The sequence below is a fragment of the Camellia sinensis genome, chromosome 8 (assembly GCF_055761805.1).
Source record: "Camellia sinensis isolate YWXY chromosome 8, ASM5576180v1, whole genome shotgun sequence".
NCBI classification, from domain to species: Eukaryota; Viridiplantae; Streptophyta; class Magnoliopsida; order Ericales; family Theaceae; genus Camellia; species Camellia sinensis.
Genome location: NC_138968.1, coordinates 140768156 through 140779861, shown reverse-complemented (window position 1 = coordinate 140779861; position 11706 = coordinate 140768156). Strand labels below are relative to the sequence as shown.

At 36.0% G+C, this 11706-nt stretch overlaps 1 protein-coding gene across 27 annotated transcripts in view; it reads left to right on the top strand.

Annotated features, from left to right (window-relative positions):
• Nucleotides 1-4866, top strand: part of LOC114319291 (TMV resistance protein N) — a 29800-nt gene extending 24934 nt beyond the window's left edge. For 3 of the 27 annotated variants that reach the window (XM_082883623.1, XM_082883600.1, XM_082883601.1), the window contains 4 exons: nucleotides 1613-1666; nucleotides 1915-1953; nucleotides 3371-3455; nucleotides 4539-4866. In XM_082883623.1, the coding sequence (XP_082739749.1) occupies nucleotides 1613-1622 (10 nt within the window). In that variant the 3' untranslated portion in view covers nucleotides 1623-1666; nucleotides 1915-1953; nucleotides 3371-3455; nucleotides 4539-4866. Of the gene's footprint in view, nucleotides 1-1026; nucleotides 1101-1612; nucleotides 1667-1914; nucleotides 1954-3370; nucleotides 3456-4538 lie in introns of those variants that run through there. The other 24 variants (XM_082883624.1, XM_082883604.1, XM_082883607.1 and 21 more) reach the window with 20 other exon arrangements.
• The last annotated feature ends 6840 nt before the right edge of the window (nucleotides 4867-11706 follow it).

Here is an 11706-nt window from a genome sequence, read left to right as displayed (position 1 = left end):
CAGCCTTTGCAGACTTTTTGTTTCATCTTTCTTCCAAAATTTTAGCCATGTTCTGCCTCCTTAGCTTATAGACAACCAACCTTCTTTTAGGCTGGAAAGACTCATCACTTGCACATGCTTGTATGCAAGACACAATCATCAACAAAGATTATATTTTTTACTAAACAAAATCAAGAAAAAGTTAGCCCATTTTATGTCAACAAAATCAACCAAAATCTCTCATATTTTTCAACCCATATCGTATTATCTATGAGGCATAATAACCAAGATGATTATAAACATCCAGAACATGACTTACCAGCAGATAAAAAACAAAAACACTTTGAATCAATAATCATGATATTAAATTTTGTCAAGAATGGTATTGCCAAAACATAACTCATTAAATTTGTTAGGATCAAAATCCTGACACTAACACTACCTCTATGTTTTGTAATTCTGATGCCGTAACTCTGAATCATATTCTGCTTTTCTACCCTTTTGTTTGGAAAGTTTGGTCTGAAATGATCAGTTGGTGTTGGTTTCATTGGGTAACACTAGCGTCCGTGGAAGGCTTACCACAATGGTGGCTGGGGTTTAAGTTTAGTAAGTTGGAATCGTAGATTTGGAATGTTGTTCCTATAGCAGTATTTGGTCTGTTTGGAAGCATAGAAATGATTGCATCTTTAATGGCCATCAACCGAATTTGGGTGAACTGTGTGAGCTTGTAAAAGTAAGAGTAGCTTTATGGGTGAAGTTTCATTGATTTAATATGTTCCTCTCAGTGATATTAGGGACTAGTGGGACTAGTTTTTCTTGCTTTGATATTCTTCTGTAGGTATAAATTCGTCAGAACACCTTAAAAAGACCAAACAATCTTCCAAAACTTCTCTTCTAATATTTGTTAGGTACTTTTTTTATAATAAAAAAACATAAACAAAAATCTTTATTTGACAATAAAAGTATGCCCATGTACTGTGCATGACAACTTTGTTTCATTTGTCTGGTTCATTAAAAATAAAAACTAAAATAGCTATAAATTGGCAGTTTTCATTAATGACAATCAGGTTGCACTGATGCTTTCAGGAGTGGGATCTTGTTCTGTGGATGCTTTTAGAATGGTAAGACCGTAATTCTTTATTCGTCATTGTACATTCCCCCTACGGATGTACTATAAATTGGCAGTTTTCATTAAGCTCTTGAAAAGTATTTTGGCAGGAGGCCTTGTCTCTCATGAAGATCTCTGAGTTTTATATTAGGTTTTAAGAAGATGTATTAGATAAATATAATTAAATTGCTTGCTTACCTTAAAGTGAGGGTAGCTTTGAGTTGCATTTTTTATATTAGGGACTAGAGGGTCTAGTTTTTCTTGCTTGATATTCTTCTATTGATTTAAATTCATCAGAACATCTTAAAAAGACCAAATAATCTTTCAAAATCTCTCTTCTAATATATATCAGGTACTTTTTTTTTGTTTTTGTTTTTGTTTTGTAAATAAAAAAACAAAAATCTTTACCTCACAATAAAAGTATGCCCAAGTACTGTGCATGATTGCTTTGTTTCATTTGTCTGGTTCATTAAAAGTAAAAACTAAAATAGATATAAATTGATAGTTTTCATTAATGACAATCAGGTTGCACTGATGCTTTTAGGACTGGGACCTTCTTAGGTGGATGTTTTTAGAATGGTAAGACCTCAATTCTTTATTGGACGCTGTACATTCCCCCTATGGATGAACTGAATGATGGACTTCTTGGTTAACTAGCTCTTGGAAAGTTTTCTGGCAGGAGACCTTTCATGAAGATATATCTCTAAGTTTTATCTTAGGTTTTAAGATCTATTAGATGATTATAATTAAACTGCTAGCTTACTTTAATATTTCAGTATTAATATATTTGATTTCTATTTTTCATCAAATTATTCCAAATGTGGCAGGCAACCTCTTGATGGGAAAAGAGACAAGCTAAAATCTTGGTAAGAACTTTGATATTTTTTTATTCTTTTTCTACTTTGTTCATTTTCTTTCCATTCCTTTCCTTCTTTATTTTTTATTTTTTATTTTGTGGGTTTTTCTGTATTGTACTTCAGCTATTATTTGGTGTCTCAATTTTTTGCATTAGTTTTATTTTTTGGGCTTTTTATAAAAACCTTTTCTTGTTATCTTATTTATTCATTAGCAATGCATGGTTAAGCTACATTGCTTAGAATTTCATTTGTCAATCTGAATAACCTTCTGTCCCCAGAAAATTCCGTTAGCTTTTTTTAGTAATTTGGCCATCCATCGGATACTTCCAGCAGTAACATATATAAGTTCTGTGAAATCACTTAAAGTTCCCGTTGAAAAATCTAAACCCAATTCCATCAAGGATGATTGCCTCAACCATGAGATCATCTACAAGAAGCTTTATCATGAAATGGACGCTAGAAGCTTGCAGAAAGTTGAAGACGATTGAAAAAGAGGATGAAGAAGAAGGAGAAGCTTCACAGAAGCCCTCTATTGTTGACTGTCAAAAGCTTCACCATGAAGCAAATATGAAAAACATGGGAATTGAGTTGGTTACATCTCACAGCCATCAAGGATTCACACCTGAGGCTTAGTACTATAAATAGATGATTTATGTTGTAGTTTTAGATTATGAGATGAGATGAGATAGAGAGATACTACATGTATCCACAAAATTCATAAATAAAATTAGTGTGTTTGTACTTCCAAATTCATTCTCAAAATACATCATTGGGATTACATTCCCATACATCTCATCAGTGGAATTTAATTTTCCATCAGTACCTAGAGTGAGGATACTTTTCTATACCTCCTAGATATAGTGCACATGTCATGGTGCTAAATCTGCTGATCTGTATGACTTAGCTTCTATTCGGTCAATCAATGTGACCAATATATCATGTTCGACTAAAAAATGTGAACAATAATTACAAGATTCCCAAGATAAAAGAACAAATTTTAATTGAACAAAATTTGCCAATGAAACTATTTCATATTGAACTACAAATCAAAAGGAAGAGCATAGGGGTGTGTAATTTGAGAAGTGACAACTGCTCTTTCAAAATATTCGAGAAGTGAGACCATGTTCCAGGAGCTCGCCCCAAGTTAGTAAATAGAAACAATTTTTGTATTAAGGAAGCAAATTCTAAATAAGACACAAACATGGAATGGCAAGAGAGTGATGGCATTCCAGTTGAGACATATATTCCATACCAACGATTTTCTTTATGTTTTGACCTTGGATATATTGTCTATAGCAAGTTTGATCTTTTAATGCTGCTCATATTTGTAATCATTGGGCTGGTATACTTGTTATATTCATTGATTTCTGTTATTATAACTGAAATCGGTGTTAGGTTTGACAAATGGCTTATACATTGTGTCCAGGAGAAAGCTAAAGTGAGGATGATGAAGCAGAATGCTTCTGATCAAACTGAATCATATTGGGGCTATCTAGACCATCAAAGTACAGGTATCAATAAAGAAAATTGCTAATTTATTAGTCCTAATGTTTAAAATTTTGGAAGGGTTCCTTGTAGCATTCTACTCATTATTCTGATATAAATATTTTGTTAAGTACAAATGTCTGATGACTGATGATGAAGGATTGAGCCTAATGAAAGCTTCCCTATAAATATTGGGGAAAGGCTCAACTGTTACGTTTTTTTTTTTTTTTGAGTGAGAAGGTAGAAGTTGATGTTTAAAGCAGCTTTATGCTTGAATTTGGCCAAGTTTAGGATAGATAGTAGCAAGGAATGCAAGGTTAATGCTGTATGATTTATTTTCTAAGAAGCACCACACTCCAAGATTGGTGTTTTGTCGATGTCTGACAGGTAGGACACGGGTGTCAACGTGTTTGACATGCCACATGGCGTTCAATTTTTTTTAATCTTTTTGTAGAATATGCCAAGGATGCTTTATAGACACTCATGTCTTGTGATTGGACACTCTTCAGGACACCTTTATCGTTTATTTTTTTTTTTTACTAAATAATTTTAGGAAGCTGATTTGGTGACGAAGTCAAATATATTGAATTAAAGAGAGAAAAAGTAGAGGGGGAAGAAAAAAACACCCACGTATGTATCCATATGCCTCGCATATCTATGTATCCTAAATTTCTATTAATATAAATAGTAAACAAAAATATATTTCTTGCCATATTCCCACTGCGTTCGTATCATAATTTATTGAGAATCATTGTGTTCCATGTCCGTGTCTATGCTTTATAGTTTCCACACAGTATTGTCACCAGTTTTAGCATTTGTAAAGATCCAAAGAGGCTAGAACTCGAGGCGCTTGAATCTTTAGTGTTCATTGGAAATACTATAAAAAAAATAAAAAATTGGAATTGTAAATGTGCTACCCGAGTGCATTTAGTAGAACAGAAATAAATTTTGGTACTTTGGATGCTTATTATTGTGGTGACTATAGTAATGAAGTAAATTATGTTGATGGTTGAATGGTTTCTACATTAATACAAATCATATGCACAGCAGAAATTGCCTCAAAATATGGCCAACACTTTGTACTTTAAAATTTTATGTGGTGGTTGCAGAGGACGAAGTGAAAGAGAGAGCACGAAGAGCTGCAGCAGCATCTCGAGGATTGAGAGAGCACTCAAGAAGGGGTGCTGGTAAACTTCCCACCTTTAAACTTCTCAAGGCTGTGTCAAACAACGAAAAATAAACAGTAAATTCTGATACTCTAGATTTTCCATTGTTAAATGTAATTCATGTACTCAAAATTTATTTATTGAACATATACAATAAATATTTAGATTTTATGTAAGATGTGTAAAATTCATATTGATCACACGACTGTGTAACTGGGATTTTTAAGTGCAATGGAATTAGTAAATAATAAAAAATATGAATTATATAGAACTAGTTTGCTATTTTGTGGCTTGTTCTATTGCATGAATGAGTTATATTCATTTGGTTCTTGTTCGACCCTTCCTTTAGTTGTTGAGAGAATACTTTGCTAAACAGAATACAACAAAAGTATATTGCTTTGTAATTTAATATAACGCTTTCTGAAGCATGAAATATGAACTGAGTGAATCAATTCCACGAACTGTTCTCTACTTGGGGCTTGTTTTGGCTATGTTTTCATTGTATTTGTTTTCATATGTCAATGTAGTCGGTCAATAAATAGATGTGGGTAAAACCATTGTGTATTTCCTAATTTATTTAATTTTAAGATGGGCGAATTGCATTAATAGTTCTGTATGTAATGAAATTCAAAATTTATGATCAAATGTATCACAATTGAAAAGTCATGGATTTAAGTGACACAAGCCCCAAAACCGTTAGTGTAATTCGTCCGTTTAAGATTTAAACCAAGAAAATGATAATTTAAATGTGAGGAAAAAAATGTAGAGTGAAAATGTTAGCAGTTTCAAGGGAAATTATTTATTTTTTAGGATGGAATAATAATTTTCCTTAAATTGGTAAAATGATAATTTAATTGTGAGGAAAAAGTGATTTTTGCTTTTCATATTTTCTTTTTTATTTATTAATCATTTTATTGGTGTAAACCTTAAAATTAGGTCAATTAGAAAACAATTGATTATATATATATATATATATATATTTCGTATTTAATAATGGATTGGACTACATTTGACTTAATTATGAAAGTTGGATGACCTAATAGCAAAAATAATTGTTTGAGGTTTACACGTAAGGTTGCTTTGAAAATTAAAACAAAGTTAGACGGCTTAAATAAAAAAAGTAGGAGTTGGAGGGTCATATTGAAAATTAAAACAAAGTAGGATGATATAAATAATAATAATAACAAAAATAAATGTTTGGGGTCACATTAAAAATTTGGTAAAAGTTAAAAGGATTAATTGCTAGTTTACCATTTATTTTTATTTTTTGTTTTATTATAATATTCGAGACTTGCTTATTATATGCTTATTTATCTATCTATATTATGGCTATGTTTGATTACCGGCATAGGTGGACGGACAGGACTGATATAGCTGTGGGTCCCACCCACAACTTGTTTGGTATTGATTTAGGAGGAGGGATTGCTAGTGTGGAGGGCTTAGCTGGGATGAATTTTAGGTGAGATTATGAAAATAGTGAAGAGATTGAATCTATTTTATATATATAAAAAAAAAATTACTTAGTACACCTGTTTGTTTTAATATTTGTTTTAGTTTTTTTTAGTATAAAAATAATTTATTTATTTATTTTAATAAAAATAATTTAACAATGTCATCACTAATCATCTCCCACATTATTATCAAAACAAACACATTTTTATTTAATCCTCTCACTAACAATCCCCACATTAATAATCTCTTTACTAACAATCCTCTTACTAACAATCCTCTCACTAACAATTCCATCTAACGTAATCCGCCAAATAAACATGGCCTATATATATTTTTTTGATCGGCGAAAAGAAGACTTTATTGATGATTATATAAACATTACATCAATAAAGAGGAGCTTGGAGCTAAAAACAAGCTCCAACCTCCTAGTTGGTGAGGAACCAACGAGTACAACAAGCACAGGAAACCAAAACCAGAAAACCAGAAAAAAGGCACAAACAGCACCAAAGCCAGAGCAAGCAGTATAACCCACTGTTAAACTCCCAACAGATCACTCCCTACAACATCCCTACAAAGCAGAGCATTAGCACTACGAGGCAGAAAAACAGACCAGGCATAGAAGATTATTTAAACTGCAACCATCCTTCAACCAATCCAAGCACCAAGATTATTTAAACCACCACAACAGTAAGACTGATCAGATAGATCAGAGCACAACAGCAGGCAGCCATGCACCAGAGCAAAACAAACAGCAGAACACAGGTTACCACCCTCAGTGCAGGAAACAGAATTTCACATTTTGCAAATTAAACACCAAATCATCAACTGAATAACAAAAGGAAGGGGTAGAGGCTCTGAACCACAATGCAATCCGTGTTTTGATAAGATCACACAACTTCTCGAAATCCAACTGTGACTCGTTAAAGATGATTTCATTCCTCTGCTTCCAAAAGGACCACAACACTGCCAGTGGGATTAGCCTCCAGATTGCCTTCAATCTGTTATTGCATCTAAACCCAGTCCACCATTGAAAAAGACCAACCACTGAACCCGGCTGCACCCATGATACACCCTACCATCCAATCATATGAGACCAAACTCTCCAACTGAACGTACAACACAGCAACACATGAGACATAGTTTCCCTTTCATTCCTGCAAAATACGCAGTTAACATCAGAATTGGCACTTAGGATTCCAATTCTATGCAAGTACGTGGCAGTCTTGATCCTCCCTTTCCATGCTAGCCAAGCAAAGAATTGCAATTTCGGAGGTGCAACATTCTTCCAGATGAGATCCACCACTTTTACAGGCATAGTAGATGGTGACTCCTTCCACTTGTAGGCAGACGAAACAGTAAAGGTGCCAGACCTGTCTGCAGCCCAAGACACCCTATCTAGCACACCATTCCTGAGCTCTGGAGCAGTTTGTAGCACCAACTTCATCCTCCTCAACTCTTCAAGTTCCCATTGGAACAATGCTCTTTTGAAGGACAAATTCCACCCCTCATTTCCAATACTTCTGCTCTTAATCACTGCCAATGATATACCTTTATGCAAAGACAAAGAGAATAATCTAGGAAATAAGTTCTTTAAACAGTCTCTACCAACCCATTGATCCAGCCAAAAACTTATGAGCCTCCCGTTCCCAACATTAATCTTTGAATTGGCCTTAAATACCTCCAGCAGCTCTGGGCACTTAATAGCAACCCTCAAGATGTCCCTCTACACCATAGAAAATCTGGAATTTGCATCTTGATCTTGTAACAACCCTCACTCCAACTTAGTCATACTTGCATACATTTATGTATGATCTTGTTTTGTTATGTGCATTTGCAAATCCTGTCTTGTTTTGCTTGAGTGTTGCTGCATGCTTTGTTCTTGCCTGGTGTGTTGCCGAGGTCATCTTAAGCCTAGACACCTTGGAACCTTTCCACACTTAGAACTATCTTGGAACCACTTCTGTTGGCCTCCATCTTCACCTTGGCATATTGGCCGAGATGTCATCATCTAGGCCGAGGTGTGCGTCACCTAGGCCGGGATGTGCATCATCTAGGCCAAGATGTTATTATCTAGGCGCTCTAGATCCTTGATCCTTGCACTTAGTGATTTTGTTCTTGGAATGGTATGACCTAGACCGAGGTGTGGCACATCTAGGCCAAGGTATGGCACAGCTTAGTTAAGTGTTGTCCTTCTAAGCCGATGTCGTTGTCACCCTACTTGCTGAAGCTTTTCCCTTAGCCGAGATCATCACTTGCCGGAGTGCTCTTGCCATCTAGCTTGTTGAATACACTTTGTCATGGTTTTGTCTTGTCAGTCAGTCACCCTTTTGAGTAGAGCCAACCAGCCGATGCCACGTGTCCCAGCAGAGGGTTAAGTCAGTGACTGTCGAGAAACATATCATTTTTGTATCAAATCTTGTCTTCTAGAGAGAGAGAGACTCTAAGAAGAAGAAGGAGAAGCTTTTGAGTGAGAGAGTGGACCTCCAAGCTTGACTGTGGGAGTTTGAACCGTTAGATCCTAGTTTTGAGGTTAGAATCTTAAACTACTCTTGTTGTTCTTATTGATCGTCTAGCTGCATTGCATGATTGAACCTGTTCTTCATGCCTTGCATCGATTTAAAGTTGGTTTTGTAAGAGAAGATAGTGTTCATGTGTTCTCGAAGAAAAGTCTTGTTTTGATCCGAAAGTTTGCATCAAGAACCATGTTTTTGTGTTTGTTCTCACAAGATCTTTGAGTATGGGTACCCAGGTCCATGTTTTCGAACTCATAGCACGAAATCTCAGACTTTGTAGTAACAAGTTATGATTTTAGCATGCATGTTCTCCATCTTCTCCATCTTCATGTTCTTTAAAGGGAAACCCAGATTTTCCCGACTTCGCTTTTGAATGTGGCCGTCGGGACCACACCTCGGTGAGAAGGTGTGGAACCTTGGCCAAGACCTGGTTGATGCCCGACATATTTTTTCCCGAGATGAAAAACAGTGTTTTGTTTTGATTTAACCTGGTTTTGATGAACGCCGAGATCATTCATTTGCATATGAATCTTGTTTGGAAGTACGTTCAATAGACCTTGCCGTGTGTTTGTAGGACTCGGACTTTTGCCTTGACCTCGACGTTTGAAGAACTATGTGAGTGGTATTTTTAATAAAGCTATGTTATCAATGTTTTGATGAGCTTTGCTTTGCTTTGTTTTGAAAAGTATTTGTTAAGCATGAATGATTGTCCCTATTTTGTATATCAAGTATTATCTTGTTTTGATGACATTCTCGGAAAGTCCTTAGTGCCAAGGGACTATAATGCAAATGCACATCTTGTTTTGAGAGTCCTTAGTGCCAGGGGACTATAATGCAACTGCACCATTGTTTGAGATATCTCCCTTGCTTTGTCTTGTTTTGCCACTGACGGTTTACCGCCTGGGTTTGTTTGTCCGGAATGTCATCATTTGTAATATGTTGATGCTAGTAAGCACCCCTTGAAGCATTGAAGATTTACTAGATGGATGAGGTCCATCCCTTGTTATATAAAGTTTTGATATGTATCGTTTTGAAAAGACTTCGGCTATTATTCATGCAAACCCTTTATTATTTATATCATTCACTGAGTATCCAAGCTCACCCTTTCTATATATATGTAGGTGATGAGCAAGAAGGCGGTGACGCCTAGATGTGATTCGCGAGCTTGTTTTGGATTTTTATTATGTCGGCTTAACTTGTATTCATGTCGGCAGTCTTGAAAATTATGCTTCTTGACTTGTAATACTTGTATTTTGCATACGTCGGCTTGAGAAGCCTTTTGATCAAGATGTAATATGTACTTTACTTCATTTGTACTAAGTTGTAACCTATGTGGAGATGTTTGCCATTTCATTTGACTTACGCACAGCTCTTATGGACTAATCTAATTTGTATGTATTGCTTCCGTACTTGTGAGCCCCATATATTTTTACTCTGTTTGTGTGTGGATTTTGAAAATTGGCCTTCGGTAATCTCGGATTACTGGCCATCACAGCACCATCCTACTAGGGGCGGGTTGGAGTCGTGACAGATCTGGCCACCTAGACCCACCCTGCTGTGGGTACTTACTAAGAATCACTTGTTTCCAAATAGGGTCAGCTTCACTCCCAAATCTCCACCACCATTTGAGAAGAAGACATTCATTCATGATTCTAACCTTTCTAACACCAAGACCCCCGTTACTTTTGCTTTGAGTAATTTCCTCCCACTTTACCATATGAATTTTCCTTCTAAGTTCATCACCCCCCCCCAAAGAAATCTGGACTGAATTCTATCAATCTCTTTGGCTATCCCTTCAGGCATTCTAAACAAAGATAAGTAATACACTGGTAATGAAGATAACACAGACTTGATCATTGTCAACCGACCAGCGAAGAAGAGAAGCCCACGCTTCCAGGAAGCAAGTTTAGATTTGAAATTATCAATGACCGGTTGCCAAGACCTTCTCCTCCTTGGATTAGCCCCCAATGGCATCCCTAAATACTTCAAAGGTAACCTATGATGCAAGCAGTTCAGAATGGCAGCAAACTCTTTGGTAAGGTCTTCAGTAATGCCAACACCACACACTACACTCTTGTGATAATTTATCTTCAACCCAGACATGATTTCAAAACATCTCAATATTCTTTTAATATTAAGCACCTCCTCCCTCTTCGCCTCACAAAACAAGATTGTGTCATCAGCAAATTGTAAGTGAGTAATAGTAAGATCATTTGAACCAACTAATGCACCCTTGATTAATCCAACCTGGACAGCTCTATGAATCAGAATATTCAAGCCCTCAGCTACAATGTTAAAAGAGAAAAGGGGATAAAGGATCACCTTGTCTAAGTCCCCTTTGAGGACCAAACTCAGCTGTAGGTGATCCATTTACCAGAATAGAGATTTTAGCAGTTGAGACACATTCCTTCATCCATTTGATCCATCTTGATCCAAAACCAAAGTTTGATAACATGGAGAAGAGGACCTCCCAATTTATTGAGTCATATGCTTTCTCGAAATCAAGCTTTAGGATAAGCCCTTTCTTTTGCTTCTTCTTCCAATCATCAACAATTTCATTAGCAATCAGAATACCATCAAGAATACTTCTACCCCCTATAAAAGCTGATTGAGACTCACTAATGATCTTAGGTAAAACAACTTTGAGTCTACTGGATAGAACTTTGGAAAGCACTTTGTACAATGATCCAATAAGACTAATAGGCCTAAAGTCACTGAGAGAAGAAGGATTTTCATTCTTTGGAAGCAAGGCTACAAAGGAACTATTAATACCAAGGACCAACTTTGAGTTGGTATGGAACTCACTCATAAACTGCATCACATCCCCTTTAATTATTTGCCAACACTTTTGTAACATCATCAAGTTAAATCCATCGGGGCCAGGTGCCTTATTCCCATCACAATTCTTAAGAGTTGCCACAACTTCAGATTCTGTGAACTCAGCTTCCAAAGCAACACACGCCTCTTCATCCCCAATGGACTTGAAAGGGCCATATAAACTTGGCCTATTATACCATGATTCTGAAAACTGCCTCTGAAAGTGATTGAACACTTCGGTTCTTATTTCCAAAGGATCTTCAGTCAAGACTCCATTAACCTCAATTGAGCACAGTGCATTCCTATTCCTTCTCGTAGAGGCCATAACA